This window comes from Chrysochloris asiatica, unplaced genomic scaffold (genome assembly GCF_000296735.1).
Source record: "Chrysochloris asiatica unplaced genomic scaffold, ChrAsi1.0 scaffold00340, whole genome shotgun sequence".
Lineage (NCBI taxonomy): Eukaryota > Metazoa > Chordata > Mammalia > Afrosoricida > Chrysochloridae > Chrysochloris > Chrysochloris asiatica.
The window spans coordinates 888,379-906,784 of NW_006408858.1; the positions used below are offsets into that span (position 1 = coordinate 888,379).

At 47.3% G+C, this 18,406-nt stretch overlaps 2 protein-coding genes and 1 pseudogene across 2 annotated transcripts; all 3 read right to left on the reverse strand.

Moving 5' to 3' along the window:
• Positions 1-1,559: 1,559 nt before the first annotated feature.
• On the reverse strand, positions 1,560-3,328 carry THAP7 (THAP domain containing 7). Its single transcript, XM_006875811.1, has 4 exons — positions 3,249-3,328; positions 2,793-2,948; positions 2,279-2,419; positions 1,560-2,124 (listed from the first exon to the last, which is right to left on the reverse strand). Exons 1-4 carry the CDS (start codon positions 3,326-3,328, stop codon positions 1,560-1,562), a joined length of 942 nt encoding a protein of 313 aa, XP_006875873.1.
• Positions 3,329-12,020: 8,692 nt separating this feature from the next.
• LOC102828387 (tubulin alpha-3 chain-like) lies at positions 12,021-15,518 on the reverse strand. The gene is made up of 4 exons (XM_006875810.1): positions 15,299-15,518; positions 14,462-14,610; positions 13,525-14,205; positions 12,021-12,317 (listed from the first exon to the last, which is right to left on the reverse strand). Exons 1-4 carry the CDS (start codon positions 15,417-15,419, stop codon positions 12,021-12,023), a joined length of 1,248 nt encoding a protein of 415 aa, XP_006875872.1. The 5' UTR covers positions 15,420-15,518.
• A 2,088-nt stretch (positions 15,519-17,606) lies between these two features.
• Positions 17,607-18,181, reverse strand: LOC102829161 (annotated as a pseudogene).
• Positions 18,182-18,406: the final 225 nt, after the last annotated feature.

Consider the following 18,406-nt stretch of genomic DNA (forward strand, 5'->3'; position numbering starts at 1 on the left):
GGGACAGGTCTATTTCTACATGTCCCTTACTGAGGCCCTGGGAGCCGGGATTTTTTTTTTTTTTTTTTTTAAAGGGATTTGCTTTTTCTCCTCCACTGTATTCCTCCTATCCCCACATTGAAGAGATCCCAGTGGCTGTGTGTAGCCGAGAAACCCTCAAGCTGAGGGTGGCATCCAGGAAGTTATTAAATACTATTGCGTTGATAACTATTCCACAATTCTGTATATTGTTTCCAAGGAGTAGTTAGTGGGTTTGAATTGCAACCTTGTAGTTAGCAGTCCAGTGCTTATCCTACAGTCCATACCAGGATTCCAGCAAGTGGCCAGGTATAAAAAGATGAGCTGGGGGAGGCTGGGAGTGAGCAGCAGGGGGCACTGTGGCAGAAGGCTATATCCTGAGGGTGCTCTGGTGGGGAACAGGGGGCCCACAGCTGTAAGTAGGGAGGGGTGTTGGCTCAGGGCAGGCAGGCTAGTGAGGGTCATCCACAGTTGGGACACCAAACTACCTTACCCAGGACCCTAGCAGACACTGCTTGCCAGATCCCTAGGGCAACCTCAATCCTTTCCAGGCATGTACCTGGAAATCTCTACCCTGTCTACCACCTACCCCCACCCCCCCAGCCTGCACAAACCCTGCACTCATTGGTCCCCAGTACCTCTCCTAAAGATAATTCCAAATAAGGTGACATGCCAAGAGCCTCCAGAAAGCACCTTTCTGATGCTCATTTTCCTTGGGACTGGGACTTTGGCTGCATTCTTTGGGCCAAGGGAAGCAGACAGGTTGCAAATGAAATCTGTTATCCTGCATACTGGGCTGTTACTAGTCCCAGTAGGCCTCCTGGATTTCTGTTTACTGAACATGCTGTGGCCAGGGCTGCTATTATAATTTGTATCCACTCCACTCATCTCACCCCAAAGGAGCAATTAGGGCCTCACTCCCTGCCCATGACATGAATTGGTAATGGTGTCATTACCACCAGTGTCCTGAGATAGAGAGGGCCTGGGGTGGTGTGAAAGTGAGCATGGGGGCTGGGATCCAGAGCTATGCCAGGCCTTCCTGGGGGCCACTCTGTGGAGTGAGCTGACCTGTGGATAGAAGGTGGAACATCCCTGCAGTCTGGCCTGGGCTTTGTGAATGCTTCCAGGCCTAACGTGCTTTCATCAAGGCTGTTTCAGGTCTCAAGGATAGGGTGACTAGGGCTGCTTTAACCATCATACCACCCGTCCCTTCTTCTGTGGTGCTCCATGGGGTGGGAGGAGAGAAGTAGCAGAGCTCCACCCTGCACAGCCCTGAGAATGAGTAGAAGGCAGTTGGGTTTCTGGTTCCAGTGGTAAAGAATTTGGGCGACGGTGTCTGATCCTTTTGTCTGGGTAGTCGTCTGGGGAATGAGCTTGAAATTCAAAGGGGGTTCCTCAGCCCCATTACAGCCAGACAGCAGGCCTCGTTCTAGCAGCCGCTTTATTATAATGTCTGGTTGACTCTGGGGGACAACCAGAGCTCAGTCCAGTTCCCTCTCTGGCCAAACTGGAGGGAGGTGGCAGCAGCTGGTGTCTGTTCCTCAGGCTACACTGCTGCCCAGTTGCTTGGCAAAGTCCTGCACGTGCTCCTTCAGAGTCTGGCAAGCGTCTGCTTGCGCCCGCTTCTCCCGAGCCCGTTCCTGCTGCAGCTTAGTCAGTCGCAATCGGAGCCGCTGCTCCCGCCTCTTGCAGGCCTGCAACTGGCGCTGGGCCTTGTCCAGAGCATCTAGGGCAGCCTCTGCCCGCCGCTTCCAAAGCAAGGCGCTGCCCACTTGGTAGCTGTGCTCATTCTGGATGTAGGCCCCTGCAGGTGGCGGCAGTCGCAGCATGTAGGCTGAAGGGGAGATGGGCCGAGGCTCCAGGGGGCAGGGCTGACGCTGGGGCTCACGTTCCAGAGAAGGCTGGACACTACAGCCGGCTTCATCAGCCTGGGCGCCCAGGGGCCCAAGAAGGTCTGAGAAGGCGCTGCTGAGGCCAGGCTCCAGCCTTCCGGCAGGGGAGGTCACCAGGGCCGCAGGTGCTGAGGCCTCTTCCAGGGGAAAGTAGAGGAAGTCCGCGGTGGGAGGTGTAGAAAATGGAGATGTGGGTCCCCTGCCCTCAGAGCAACTGAGGAGAGAGCAAGCCCAGCTGAAAGAACCCCGGACACACAACCCTGGACCCAGAAAACCACTAAGATCTCAGCCACACACCCTAAAGCCCAGTCCCTCAGACTGGCAAGAAGGGGGTGCAGTGGGGCACCCTCCACTTGTGGCACACATACCGCTTCCTGCATCGCTGGAGCCGGCTGAGGTTAGGGGGTGCAGGGGGATAGCCGCGCCCTTTGGTCTTGGACACCCGCCGAGACTTGAAGAAAGACTCAAATATAGTGGGGACTGCCCCCTCCTTCAGCCTGTGATAGCCGCTGTGGGAAAAGCAGTGTTGATGCGCTGAGAGAAGATGCTGCCCGCTAGGAGGGCCCAGCTAAGCACAGTGGACCCGGCTGCTGGGCACTGATGCTGTGCAAAGCAGAAAGAGAGTCTGGAGGAAAAAGGGCCAGACAGGAGGCAATCTTGCCTGTGCCCAGAGGTCCCCAGTAGAAGGGGTGAAATTCTCAACACCCTCCTCTGGAAGGACACAGGCTTTCTCTCTGCGTCACAAGTACGTCGATTACCATCAGTTACTACAAAGAGGAACAGCGAGGTCCAGGCCGGATCAACTTTGAGACTAACCGGCCACCCTCAGCCTGGTCGTCCCCACCCGACACCCCGAGCCCTGCTGGCCGCCAGGGTGCCCACCTGATCCCCACCAGCTCGAAGCAGTTATCCTCGAAGTGCTTGGAACAAAAGTAGATGTACTCGGATGCCGGGTCCCACAAGCCCTGGCCGCTGGGGTCCAGTCGCTGGCAGTTGGCTAGCCACAAGCCTCGCCTTGGGTTGTCCTTCTTGGGGAGTCTGCGGGGCCACACACCACTGAGCACCGGCCCGGCCGCCCGGGGCTCGAGCCCGAGGAGCGCCGCCCACCCGGGGCTCAAAGGGATGGCAGCGACGGGTTCAGTGGCATGGAGCTGCGGGAGACTAGGCGCAGTGAGCCCCGACTTCCCGCCCTTTCCTTCCCCCTCAGATCTCTGTCCCCGCAGCTCCGCCCCTCCACCTGCCCGCCTCAGTGAATTCCAGCCTCTGCCCCTTAGGAGTGAGAAGCAGGTGCTAGGCACTAGCGGCGAGCAAGCCCAGCGTATGCGCACGCGCGCTGACCTGTGGAATGAGATGCCGCGGTTGCGCGTTTCTCGCGTGTCCCGAGTGCAGCAGCCGGCAGCAGAGCAGTGACGCGGCATCTGGGGGCGAGGCGAGAGCGTGGGCAAGGGGGGCTGTCCGGGTCTGGAGGCCCTCGCGCTCCAACCGCCGCTCTGCTCCAGGGGCCCTGGCCGCTAGGGTCTCCCCCGGCCAGAACTCGCCCCACCTAGCCTCGGGACTCCTGTCACTAGCATTCACGTTCTCGCCATTGCTGCCCCGCCAAATATCGCGAGGGGTGACGCGCGGCGGAAGTTGGTACCATAGAGATGCGGGCCAGCAGGGCTCTCAGCTGTGGGCGGGGCAGGAAGTGGATCCTGGTCGATTGGAGGTGAGGATGATCTGCGCCGGTGCGCATAAGCGCTTGAGAGTGGCTGCTGACCTGCTCACAGGCGCACAGGCGCACGGTCACCTCGAGGCTCTTTAACTGCTCGAATTAAACCCCCAATTAGCAGCGGCCAGGAAGCTCACGTAAAGGAAGCTGTGTGAAACTCAGGTGCTGCAGATTTACTCCTGGTAGTTCACCTTCAGGAATAAAGGGCCCCTTAGATTTCTAGACTTGGTAGTGTATTGGTTACAAATTGGGCTGCGAAGCTCAAGGTCAGCAGTTCAAAACTACCAGCTGTTCCGCGGGAGAAAGATGAGGCTTTCTGCTCCCGTAAAGATTTACAGCCTTGGAAACCCTATACAGGGTCACTATGAGTCGGAACCGACTCCATGGCACATCACCACCACCAACAGATTGCTAGACTATAGACATAGATTATTGATTTCTCATAGCAACATGGGTCTATGTCCCTGGGGTATGTGAACTACAGGAATTGGGGAAGGAAGAAAGCTGTTCACTAGGAACATTTAAGGATGCAGCCATTAAGGCCGTGGGGGTGGGGGATTGTTAACTCCATAGTACTCAAAGCAATGAGGAACGCGGGAGAGGGGGACCTTCTCAAAATTAACATAAAATCCTTAGCCAGCCAGCTACTAGCATGTCTTCCTGTGTCTTGAGTAAGCGCCTGATTTCGCAAAATTTAATAAAGAAAGCCTTACTCTGGCTAAAATGAGTACAGATTGGATTTATTGAGCGTTTGTCAGTAAGCACTGCTAACTCATCAGTGTGAGAAACTTTGTCAGTACCCGAACAATTCCTCAGACCTTCTTAGGCACTAGCAGGTCAGTATAAACCCGTGTTGACCTTACCTGGTTGGAACTGGGAGGGAGAACTGGGGCGGACTGCCTTATCTCATATGAGATCACAGATGGGTTATCGAGGGTGCTTACTGACAGAGGCTCAAGAAATCCAATCTCTACTTGTTTTATCGGGAGAGGTTTTTTTTAATTCGATTTTGCTAAATCAGGCGCCGCACCCAGTAGACACAGGCAGATGCACCACTTGGCCCTCGACAAACGGTTTTAACTCTTGTCCCCCCAAAAGCCCCTCCTCCAGTTCTAGTTCTCCATATACAATTCTATGTTGTTGTTGTGAAGTGCAATCGAGTCGGTTCCGACCTATAGCGACCCTGTATAGGGCTTCTGAGGAGCATCTGGTGAGCGGCTTTGCAGTCTGGCACATTAGTCTACAGCGCCACACCAGGACAATTCTATAGTATGCCCCATTTTAGACATTCCAATCAGTTATAGGCAGAAGACGATTTACAAGCTTTCTATGTTGATATTTCTGGCTATTCCTTTCTCTTCCCCTCAAGTGTCTATTTTATAATGGTATGCAAGGGAAACCAAGATTCAAAAGACAGCCAAGCATCTTAACACTGTTTCCCCTCTTAAGGCCCTTTCCAACCATGCCTCAATCCCTGTATTGCAGAGCCCTGTAGTTCCAAGGTTGTGCATACATCATTATTTACCTCTGTCCCACTTAGCTCACACAAATCTGCCTAATAGTTCTCCGATCTGCCTTGTTCCACCATTCCCCTCCCCCTTCTTGTAAAAACACATTAACCTTTTAACGCTTAAGTTTCCTCCCCCCTGGACTAACCCCATTCACATGTATATGGCCTTGGGCCTCTGACAGGATGGATTCTAATAGGTTCCAGCCTTAGAAGTTGCTCTCCTTTCAGCTCAAACATTTTAACATTTTATCCCATTCCCCTTTGTTCTTTCTTCCATAAAACCTTACAATTTTTTTTAAGACTGGAGCCATTGCAATGCATCCCACTCACAGGCCAAATGCTGACTTCCTCCGAATCTGCACTAGTCTTCTAACTCAGGGAATGAGCCAGAACATCTAGTTTCTGTTTAAATTCCAACTACCACTATGAGAAAAGTGAAGATTGAGGTGGCTATATCTTTCCACTTTCTAAACCACCCCTCTAACCAGTCAGTTAATTCTAGTGTTTTCAGCCCATTCATTAGATATGATGCTTGATTCTGGCAGAACCTTTGTGATAGTACCATCAGGAGCAGTGTTAAGGGTAACACACTTACTTATCATATTACACATACACCCTCCTTTTCGGCTAGCATCATGTCTAGTGCTATTGTTTTCCCAAAACATCTGGCTAGTGGCATAACTGGCTAGCTACCCCTTGTAGGGCATCTCTGGTGTCATTTATGAACCTATGGATCAAGAGATCCAGGGAGAAATCTCTGGGCTCGAGATTACTCATGTTGCTATGGTTTCTTGCAGAACGCTAGGGTGAAGGGGAATTGACAGCTGGACCAGTGCACCCGTCCCAGTTCAATCAGATGGCAGCAAATCTCAGACATTCCCTTTTCCACAATACTCTGAGGGCCAAATAGGACACTGCTAGGTTCACCAGCTTGAGGACTAGGGTGTGTCTGACCAAAGCCATGGTATTTTCAATAACCTCATATGGATGCGAAAGCTGGACAGTGAATAAGGAAGATCGGAGAAGAATTGATGCCTTTGAGTTGTGGTGTTGGAGGAGAATACTAGGAGTGCCATGGACTGTCAAAAGAACCAATAGATCCATTTTGGAGGAGGTGCAGCCAGAGTGCTCCTTGGAGGCCAGGATGGCTAAGCTTCGTGTCTCATACTTTGGACATATTGTCAGGAGGGAACAGTCGCTGGAGAATGATGTCATGCTGGGTAAGATGGAGGGTCAGAGAAAAAGAGTTAGACCCCCAATGAGATGGATTGGCCAGGTGGCATCATTGATGGCATCAAGTGTGGCGGCGGTAGTGAGGTTGGCCCAGAATCGGACATTGTTTCATTCTGCTGTGCATGGGGTCACTATGAGTCGGTTCCGACTCGATACCTGACAACAACAGGTTCACCAGTGACATTTTGGACGTGGTGTAAATTGTCAATTCTCCTACAGGCACTGTGAACTCTGCTCCCTGCCTTTAAAGACAAGCCCTTACAAGTTTCATTTCCCCAAGCATCCTTGTCTCCGTACAGAGCCAACCTGGAGTACACATTCGAAGCCCAACCAAGGGAAAGGGGAATTAACCTGCACCTGTGGTTTACCAGCTGTGCCAACATGGCAGTCACTTTTCTTGAGAGCTTGCACTGAATATTTAACCCATTCTACCCAAGCCTGGTGTGGCGCTATGGGTTAATGCGCCAGACTGCAAAGCCGTTTAAACTGCAAGGTTGGCAGTTCAAGCTCACCAGCTACTCCTTGGAAACCCTATACAGGGTCGCTATGGTCGAAACCGATTTGACGGCACTTAACAATAACAAACCCAAACATTCACACTCCTATATTCTACTTGTTTCTACTTCTAATGTTTGTCTTAGGTCTTTTACCTCAATCACTTCTACTCTTTCAGGGTCATTTTAAAAGATTTTCTTAGGGGGAGTAACAGGAAAAAGGCGTGGGTTAGGTGCTGAAGTCAGGAAAGTGATGAATTAGAGAATACAAATCCACTCACAGGGTCCCATCTAGGGATGTGAGCACCCATTCCATAGGCCTGGATTACTACTCTTGCTCCCTATAATTGAGATGAGCACTGGATCCTCCAATTTCCTGCAGGATAAAACTTGGCAAATACCTAATTTGATGGTTTGAGGGAAAGATGCCATAGTTAGATCTACTATCAACCTTACTGGTTGGTCATAGACAAAAGCCCTTTCCACCTCCCCCATGGTTTTAGCCATATTAGCTTCCAAACCCACCCCATCTTGTCAAGGACAATTTAGTACCCCTGGGCCCTAGTCTTTTTCTGGTTTCATATCCACTCCTTTACCCTGAGTCCCCTCGTACTAAACAAGGATTAAGGAAGGGGGAAGGACATCTCTAGTCCAACAAGAATAGTAACACTGAAAAGAACAGCCTGGAGACAAAGAAAAAGATATCAAGACCTGAACCCTAATCCTGTACCCCATTACTAAAAATTGATAAATATTCAACATACCACTCCTCCTCCTCAATATGTATTAGCCCACTTTTAGAGGAAGAGACCCCATACCTTTATAAACTCCAGTGTATCCCAATCCCAAAGGGTCTTCTCTTGGGAGATATACCTACTTCTCTCTTTGAAGTGTACTTTCTCTTTGATCTAATCTATACCCCCCAGTTCTACCAGGTGTTCTGAGAAGCAGTGACTTGGTGGGACAAATTCTTTAGATCCCTGAGAACAAGAGGGACCATGGGAAAACATGACAATCTGGCAGCGGTATGGCAAGGCAGACTCTCAGACTCTTGTTAAGGTCACTTTGAAGAGTTCCCTGTTCACTTTGAAGAGTTCCCTTAGGGAGCGTCCCTCTTCACTGGTCCCTTTATTTGAATATAAGGAGTCCGCTCCTTTTCCACTGCCCAGATGGCTGTTTCATTGGTCAACCATACCTGGTTAGGATCCTTTTTCCAGGTCTAGATCAGCACCAAGTCTCCTGGTAGGAAGGGATGAATGGTGAATTTGAAGGAATGGGTTTGGAACAAGAGTCCAAATGTAGTTTCTCAAGAATCCCAGGTAGCGGAGCCTATGGCATGGCACCCCTTTAGCACTGAATGCCATTCGACCCTTTGGTTTCTAAAACTGAGAGGGTTAACATGAAGATATTCAGGGATAACACATTCTATTACACTCCATTCTTTCCTCAAACCAAAAGAAAAGTGTTGGCTCTATTATGTTAATGCATGAATACAGTACTTCACTTAAAAGCAAACAGGAATGGTAATTAAACATATTTTACATTATAACCTTGTCAAATGAACTGAAACTATCAATATTCACATCTACAGCACAATATCCTTTTCTTCCTCTTAACAAGACGAAATGCTTACATACAGGGTGGCCCAAATTTTAACAAAACGAAACAAAAAAATGTTTTCAATTCAGAAAGAGTACTGGTACACAAAATATCTTTTAAAACAGTATTATGTCTCTAGTGAGTAGAATCCAATCTGTCTAGGCGGGGCTGGTGCAATGAAATGCAGATGGGTCTCTTGTGATACAATAATGAATAATTGTTATCAGGACTGATTGTGAGGGATGGAAATGTAAAGGTAGACATTTTATAGCAAGGAGAGGAGTGATTAACTTTCCAGTCTAGAAGCGGAGGTCCCTAGGACCATCAAGGGAGAAGAGTGGAGAGCGGGACCCTACCCAGAGAAGCAGTGATGCCTGAGATGGAGGCAGAGACGATGACATGGAGCTGGGGACTTTAGATCCAAAGGGAGAGGGACTGTGTGCTGAAGACCCGGGGGGTATGGGGGGTAGGATTGCAGGGTATACCCTTTGGTTGGTTGATGATGCAAGGAGGGGATTATAACCATGGCAATGAGATAGGATAGAATGAATGTAAAACTAATGTTCTCCCATGTAAACTATCACATAATTCACAATAAATCATTTAAGAAAAAAACAAAAAAATCCCCACAGTATTATGTTCTCAGATCTGAAACATTAATACAAATTTAAAAAACAAACACACAAATAAAGCCTTGAGCAATGTACAATTTTGAAAATTACTATCACACCAGCCAAACAAATCCTTAACCACCTTTAAAATAGATTAATTTATACCATTTCACTGCAGAAAGAATAGCAAAGAGAACAACTTTTCAGTGCCTAATTCACATTTAAGTTTCACCTTGAATGTGCAAACTCAGAATTTTGCATTGTAAACTCAAATAGTCTATGTAAGAATTGTATTTGAAAACTACCATGGGCGCGGGGTGGGGATCACTAGGCCCTTTATTACTGGATGCAGGCCCTTTCTCCCTTCTATGGGGATAGAGTATTGTCTTCCCCAGTTTCTTTTTTGTTTTGTTTTTTAGTTCCATCCTCAAGCATTGAATTTCCAACTCTCCCCTAGTGCCTTCTTTAAACCATGCCTGTGAGTCAACCTTTCCTTTCTCCTTTTCAGTCAGAGGTCTCATATTTTTACCTTCATCCAACCCTAGTCCTTTCTAATCCTAACCCCAATCTTACAATTAGGTCCCATTACAATAAAGATTCAAAAATTAATATCTAGTTTCATGTTGTTAAGGGCTGTACAGCGACCCTGACAGGGTTTCTGAGGCTGTAAATCTCTCTAGTTTCATGAGGGGAATAATTTTTCCTTCACTTCTTTATCTCTGGACATCTGTTTTGAAATGGCCTGTCTTCCCACAACATTGATCCGCTGGTGGGCTTGGAGACCCAGTCCTCTCCTCCCTTTCCTCTGAAGAGGCCTAACACTGTGATCACTCTTCCACTTCCCTTGAGAAGGAGGGTCTTGTTCTAGTCTCTTATTTACTATTTTATTCACAGCAGATACCGTGGTGATTCTGGCTTTCTGCCAGTTTCCCCCCCTCTCTCCTTAACAAAAACTTTCTGAGCTTCTCTTAATAGCTCATTACCTCAATCTTTTTGTCTTGGTCTCTGTCCTTTAAGGAAGAACATCTTCTGAACTGATTCTGCTCCCCCTACTGACCAACAAAGAGCATAGGCTATCTCCTTCTGAGAAGGCCAAGTTCTATCATCTACATGAAGGACTACGGCCTGGCAGACCCAGTCCTCATTGAGGCCAGAACACAGATGGTGAATGGCCAAATAAAACAACATTTTTATCTTTTTCCCAGGTTGTGGGATTGTCCCCCCAAACCCTCAACATTCTCCCCAAAGGACTGACAGAAGGAATGTTTGTGGAGAGACTTCTACTCTCTTCTTCCCTAGGCCTAGAATTCCGTTATCCATTTTCTTTTGGTCTTGGTGTCTGAGCTCCCTTGCACACTCAACCTCCCAAAATTTCCCCATGTTTGGGTACTCATGGAGATATCTTGCATACAACCCCGAGATTTCACTCTGTCTCCAACTGGATTGGGACTCCATACTCACTTCGCATCCAAGATGCGCCTCAGTCACAGAATGACCCCTAAAATGCCTGACCACCAGGGCAATACTGACAGCCCAATTTTCCTGCCTTGGCCTGTGCACAGATTGCCTGGTCGCCATGGTTACTCTCTTCTCAGGCCTCCATGTCTCTTGGGTCTTTTTCTGGGTCTTATTGGGAGGCAATCAATGTTGTGGAGTAGGCCACCAAAACCAAGGCAGGAAGCATCTCCTTTTCCACCAGGGCTGCCACTCCAAATTTGTGAGAAGCATTGTCTATACTGACAAACGCTCAAGTAATCCAATTAATACTCATTTTAACGAGAGTGAGGTTTTCTTTATTCGATTTTGCAAAATCAGACACGGGCAGATGCTCCACATATGGTTTTCATTCTTGTCCCCCCAAAAGCCCCTCCTCCAGTTCCAGTTCTCCATATAGTACATCCCATTTTCCCTCTCCCCAGAGAAGCCAAAATGGCTTGCCCAAGGTCTTAATGGCTGTATTTTTATTTAAATTTCCTAGTCCCAGAATAGCCAGGTCTTGCAATCTCATGAATTCCTGAAGATGGACCACAAGACCCAGAAAACATGGACAGAGGAGAGGCATGGCCAGCTTACTGAGTTTTGTTCCCATCTCAAAAATGCTTTTTCCAGTTCCCCTTTTATTGGGTACTATAGAGTTTACAATCTACCTCCAATATCTACTAGTCCTTACTGGTAGCATTCTCATTTAAAGTTAGTTTCTTCCTCACCACCATGAACTTCCCCTATTTCCTTGATGGGTATATTCTTATTTTAAAATTGCTAGCCATTCAAACTAGTCTCTTCCTCTCCTAAACTCCTTTTGTTACACTAGCCTGCTACCCCCAAGATCCCCCTTAGTCCTTTAGATGGATTACCCTAAGAACTATTTCTTACATCAGTGTATTCATAACCAAGAGAAGCAGTATCAGAGTATCAATGGTGGTTTTTCACACATGGGAGGTCCCCTAGTTCGAAAGTACGTGTGATGGACAGACCTGTGGTACAGCCTTGACCCAGAATGTGAAAACTTGGGGAAAAATGAAGTCTTAGAACTAGGCCTACACTGCCCCCACTTTCCTTCCCCAAAGACGGGTGTAACACACTCGTGACTTCAGGAAGCGTTCTCTTTGGGCGAAAAAGAAACTATTTTATTTGCCAAGTTAAGGATTTATGTCTAAATTATTTGCAATAAAGTGTTTTTTTCAAATTCCTCCAACTAAGCATTTTGAAACCCTTCTGGGTGGAAGTAATGCAGTAGGCAATTCAGTGTGCACTGATATGCTTCATTTCTATCCTTTTGAGAGGAATCCAAGCAATGTCTTCCATCCAGAAGTCTATTCGTAAAAGACAGCTATTGGTTTGGAAACTCCAATGATACACATGGAATGGGATAATACTTTTAATTCAGAAACTTTAATAAGTAAAATCTGAAATACTACAGTAGGGAGATACAGATGGCTGCCAGCTGCACGCCATCTAATACTCTTCCCCTTCCTCGGCCTCTGCTTCCACAGAGTCCACTCCCACCTCTTCATAATCCTTCTCCAGCGCTGCCAGGTCCTCCCGGGCCTCTGAGAACTCGCCCTCCTCCATGCCTTCCCCCACATACCAGTGCACAAAGGCACGCTTGGCATACATGAGGTCAAACTTGTGGTCCAGGCGTGCCCAGGCCTCTGCGATAGCTGTGGTGTTGCTCAGCATGCACACGGCCCGCTGCACCTTGGCCAGGTCTCCCCCAGGAACAACAGTGGGGGGCTGGTAGTTAATGCCCACCTGTCAGAAAAGGGGAAGGTAAATTTTATGCTGGTTTCAGAAGCTTAAGAGAAAATGTGTGTTCATCTTAAATGATTACCTGAACAAACAATGACCAAAAACTGAGTTTATATGTAGTCAAATATGTGTATCCACATGTAGAAATTCTGGTAATTACAGGTGTATAAGTAAGTGTACGTAACACATAACAGGACTCACAAAGGAGTGAGGCCTCAGTCTTGTAGAAATGCGTAAGATACACCAGAAAGTACTGTTGGTAAGTTTTCAGTCATCCCTATGCTTTTTGAAAACCTGAAAGAAAATGTATGCGATAGAAACCAAGTAGTTAAATGAAAATAATATGAAAAGCTTTACCTTTACCCCAAGTACTTTCTTATGTGAGAATTTGTACAGATTGTTAAGTCTTCACTATTTACATCTTTTCGTTATATGGTAAGTCATATTTGAAAGAAATGTCTACATAAAGAACATAAAACATCTATGAGTCTTTTGGAAATTTCAGAAAATGCGTAAGTTATATACCTTGTGCATTAATCCTATGACTATAAAAGTTTAGGGAAGGTATTTTTAAAGATTTACCAAACACACACTTTACAACCTATTGTGGCTCTGTAGGATAAGGACTGCCAACGTAAGATTGGCAGTTAGAACCCACCAGCTGCTCTTGGAAACTAGCTCTGCATCTTAGTGAAGTGAAGTGAGTTGTGTCTGGGTCTTAAAAGCTGCTAGAACCATCAAAGATACAACTATTGTTCTCTATTGGTCTGGAGCAAAAGGGTATGCCGAGATCACCTTATAACAGAAAAGCAGAGTAATATAGAAAATAAAGCTATTACCCATTGGATCAGTGCTCTGCCAAAAAAAGAGAGAAAAATCTGTAGGAGTGCAAAATGGCACCATTGACTCTAAAGCAAAGATGAGAAGGGGGCCTGGGCATAATTACTGAAAATCGTTAACAATGCAAAAAATAGAACTGATGTCATTTATCAACTTGTGTGAAAACTGTCAAAATGGAGCCTAATTTGCCGTGTAAACTTCCACCAAAAAACACAGTAAATGTAAGACATTGTAATACTGTCATTGAACTACCCAGAGAACGTATTAGTAAAGAAAAATACAAAAGCCATTGTAAAGTATGAGGCCCTTAGCAAATTATTTTCTAAATTTGTTGCTTTGTGCCTGACATAATGAAACCACCCACTCCTACCTTAAATCCAGTAGGGCACCAGTCCACAAACTGGATAGTGCGCTTGGTTTTGATGGTGGCAATGGCTGCATTGACGTCTTTGGGGACCACATCCCCCCGGTACAGCATGCAGCAAGCCATGTACTTGCCATGGCGAGGGTCACATTTGACCATCTGGTTGGCTGGCTCAAAACAGGCATTGGTGATCTCAGCCACAGACAACTGCTCATGGTAGGCCTTCTCAGCAGAGATGACTGGGGCATAGGTGGCCAGAGGGAAGTGGATGCGGGGGTATGGGACCAGATTGGTCTGGAATTCTGTCAAGTCCACATTCAAGGCCCCATCAAATCGCAAGGAGGCTGTGATGGAGGACACGATCTGCCCAATCAGACGGTTGAGGTTGGTGTATGTGGGCCGTTCGATGTCCAGGTTACGCCGGCAGATATCGTAGATGGCTTCATTGTCCACCATGAAGGCACAGTCGGAATGTTCTAGGGTTGTGTGGGTGGTCAAGATGGAGTTATAGGGCTCCACTACTGCTGTGGAAACCTGGGGCGCCGGGTATATGGCAAACTCCAGCTTAGACTTCTTGCCATAGTCTACCGAGAGCCGCTCCATGAGTAGAGATGCAAACCCTGAGCCGGTGCCTCCCCCGAAACTGTGGAAGATGAGGAAGCCCTGCAGGCCAGTGCATAGATCCGCCTGTGAGAGAGCAGATAGCGTGAGCCCCCACCTAGACTCACCACTAATGGCCAGAGTCAGGTCCCCATCTCCCTCTGTGGTATAGACAAATTCAAACTTCCCACAGTGAACATGCAGAACAAACACAGAAGACATTTTGGATCTAGGGGTGTAATTCAATGCACACTTAGCACTCACAATCCTAGTTCAAGTTTTGTCAAAACCAACCTCCCACTTGAAGGTCGAGACTGACACCAGGTCCAGGGCACACTCTCACCAGTTTGCGGATCCGGTCCAGCACCAGGTCCACGATCTCTTTGCCAATGGTGTAATGGCCTCTGGCATAGTTATTGGCTGCATCTTCCTTACCGGTAATAAGCTGCTCTGGGTGGAAGAGCTGCCGGTAGGTACCTGTGCGCACCTCGTCTGCAAAGACACCATGTGATCTGTGAGCCTCTGAGGCTTCATGTACTCACGAAGATGGACAAACTGGGGATGGGTCAATTCTATAGGCAGATGTGGTTCCTTCCAAGTCCACCACTTAAATGTCTTGTAGAAAATGTCCAAGGCACAAATGTAGTTTATAGCTACAGGATAGCTATATCATTAAAGGATATGATTTTGAAATCCCTTTACGCTCCTGATAGTCAACAGGTCATCATGATTCTTGCCAGGCAGTCCCTATGTGTGGCCTTGTCTTACCAACTTTAAAGTGGTACTCTGTCACCTCTGGGTGGCCCCTGAAAGCTCTTGTTAGAAACCACTTTGGGCAGAAACCACAGTCTTCTAACTTACATTTTTATTCCCAAGATACGGGTTCTGACTGTTATACAACACTAAGGACTGAGCCACTGCACCGAGCAGGCAGGTTTACATTAGCCACTGACAGGTAGGAAACAGCCTCAAGTGACTCTGATGTCAGCCCAAACTGTCAGCCAAACTGCTGGCACAGACTCTTTAGTCACTAACATTTTCTGCTTCTTCCCTGATAGTGCCCTGGGCACATACCTGTGAGCCCTGCCCTTCTGTAAACAGACCCAAAGAAACACACTAGGGGCTTAGTTTGGCTCTACCATTACCCAGACAGGCCACTGTCTCATGTACAAGGACCTACCAACTACGGTGGGCTCCAAGTCAACAAACACTGCCCTGGGCACATGCTTGCCAGCCCCAGTCTCACTGAAGAATGTGTTGAATGAGTCATCCCCACCGCCGATGGTTTTGTCACTTGGCATCTGACCATCAGGCTGAATTCCATGTTCCAGGCAGTATAGCTCCCAGCAGGCATTGCCAATCTGGACACCAGCCTGTCCCACATGTATAGAAATGCACTCGCGCTGTGAACCAGAACACAAAAGATTAACTCCAATGGTACAACTGGTTAGCGTTCATGGTACTTTTATGACAAAATGCAAAAAGGATACCCATCCATATTCAAAGCCATTCAAAGGTTATAATTCTTTCTGCTCATTCCCTACCTAGCAAGCCATCAATCAGACTGAGTTCCCAAACCCTAAGGGCACACAAGACTTTTACCAAAGTACATGGAGATAAAACCAATGACTAGAATGCTACCAGGAGTCCTGGTGGCACAATGGGTTAAGCACTTAAGTTTGCTTCTCTAGAGATAAACAGCATTGGAAGTCCTATAGAGCAATTCTATTGTCCTATAGGATCCCTGAGTTGGAATCAACTTGAGAGCAGTTGGGAGAGTTTAGTAAGTTATCAAATCTTTTCATGTTGTTTACAGTCCCATTTATGGTGAAAAAGCAAAAATGAAAACAAAGTAATGGCACCGAACTGTATTGTTACTGCCATGCCCTGAAACAAAGTTTCACTTAGCAATATCTATGATAAGTAATAAAATGGCTAATTTTGATTAAAACTTTACCATTAAGATCAAACTGACAACAGAAAAAAACTAAGTACCTTAGTGGGCAGTGAACTTATGTTAATGCATGAGTTGTTGTTGTTGTTGTTGTTGTTGTTGTTAAGTGCCGTCGAGTCGGATCCGACCCATAGCGACCCTGTACAGGGTTTCCGAGGGTGTAAATCTTTACGGGAGTAGAAAGCCTCATCTTTCTCCCGCATGAGTAGCAACTCAGAAAAAGGTGAGAATAGCTGCACACATGTATGAATGCCATCAATATTACTGAATTTTACATGTAGAAATGGTTGAATTGGTATCTATTTTGCTGTATATTCTCAACTACAACTAAATAATTTTACAAAAGTTAAAAAAAAAATCTCTACTCTTGGGTACTAGGACAAAATGGGATTATACCTCATACAAAACACTTTTGCCACATATATTAGTAGAACTGTCTCAAAGTAAAGTCATGTGTGTGTGTTTGAGTAGCCAGCTGAACTAGCTACTTCTTTCATGGAACACTAGTTTTCCTTGTGGGAATAACTTGCAAACTATGATAGCTCAGTGCTCCATCTTTATTATTTATGTTAACATGTTCATTTAAGGAGATAAATAACAAATGAAGACTTGAAATTTTTGTTTTATTTCCCACTAGGACAAATATAGATAGCCATAGGGTAAGTCTTGGATTGCTAACCACAAGGTCAGCAGCTCAAACCTACCAGCTGCTCCTCAGAAACCCTACACAGGGTGGCTATGAGTTGGGATTGACTCGATGGCACTCCAAACTTACCAGATACTCCTTGGAAACCCTCTACAGGGTGGCTATGAGTTGGAACTGACTCAGTGGCACTTAACAACAAAGGGAGTCCTGGTGTGGTTCTATAGGATAAAGTATTTGACCACAAGATTGGCACAAACTACTCTTTGGAAACCTTATGCAGGGTCACTGAGTCACAGCCAACTCAATGCAACTTAGTAAACAACCAAAGAGAACCGTGGTGGTGCAGTGGTTAATCTCTGGGCTACAACCTGAACCTAAAGATTGGTGGTTTGAACCCACTGCACTCAGTTGCTCTGCAGGAGAAAGACCTGGCAATCTGCTTCTGTAAAGATCACTCTAAACCCAAGCCTAACCCACCACCATGGAATTCATTTGGATTCAAAGCGACCCTATTGGACAGAATAAACTGTCCCATAGGATTCCTGAGTCTGCAAATCGTTAGCAAGCAGACAGCCGCATCTTTCTCGCATTTAACAGCTAGTGGGTTCGAACCACTGATCTTTCTGTTAGCAGCCAGACCCTGAACTGATGAGCCACCAGAGCTCCTCCAGTCTAGAAAAACCCTCTGGGGCAGTTCTGTGTCACTTTGGGAAGCTGAGTTGGGAATTGATTACACAGCTTATAACAACCACCATTTTTTTTTTTTTTAAATGCATGATTTAGCACATTTCTGGTAGGTCAAGTCTGGGCTTAAGCCCCCTTTGGTCCTGTTAAACTCTTATTTTGTAGCAATCACGTTTGTCTTGAGTTCTTTCTAATCTGCATACTTCATGTCTTTGCTGCCCTTCCAGTAACCTCCTTGTGGAACTCTTTGAGAACTTCTAACTGGCCAGGTATGACGTGGACGTGTGACCGGATCTTGGTGATGAATCTTACAGCTTCTTCTGTACTCCAGTTGTGCACCTGAATCAAATATGCTGCCACCATGGTGGAAAACGGCCGGCCTTGCAATGCACATAGACACACTGGCCCAGTGACTGGTTCTTGAGAACAAACTCCACTCCTTTATGTAGGTTAGCCAAGGTGGAGACTCTGGTCATATCAACTGTGCTGAGCCGCAGCTGCTCCACTCCTTCTCTCTTCCACCCCCTGGGGGAGTTGCACAGGATCCTGGTTTCATACACCTCTTCATGGTGATCACCCCGTGAATGCTCTTGTCCTGAACCGGACGCTTTGTCATCTTGTGCAGTGGCAGCGCTCCGAGCAGCACGGTGGAGCCGATGCGTTGGTACCAGTTGCGGTGGTACTGGCCCGGCATTTTCCCGCGGAGCAGTGAGTTACAGCAGCGTCGGGTAGAAGAGCAACCGGGCAAGGCCCGTCTTCAGTAGCGAGGCGGCAGCCATGCCGCTCCTCGGGGCCTGGAGCGCAGCCTTTCGGCCGCTCATCAACGGCCGCGCGGATTGCTGGGAGAATGAGAATGCGAACGAAGACGAAGACAGCCAGTCGTCCGAAGCCTTGGACGAAGGCCCCTCCCATGCCAGCTCTCTCAGGCTCTTGGGAGGCAGGGGGTGGGGGTGGGGGTAGTGTCAGACCGGCATCCTGGGCCGAGGGGAGCGAGGGGAGGGGCC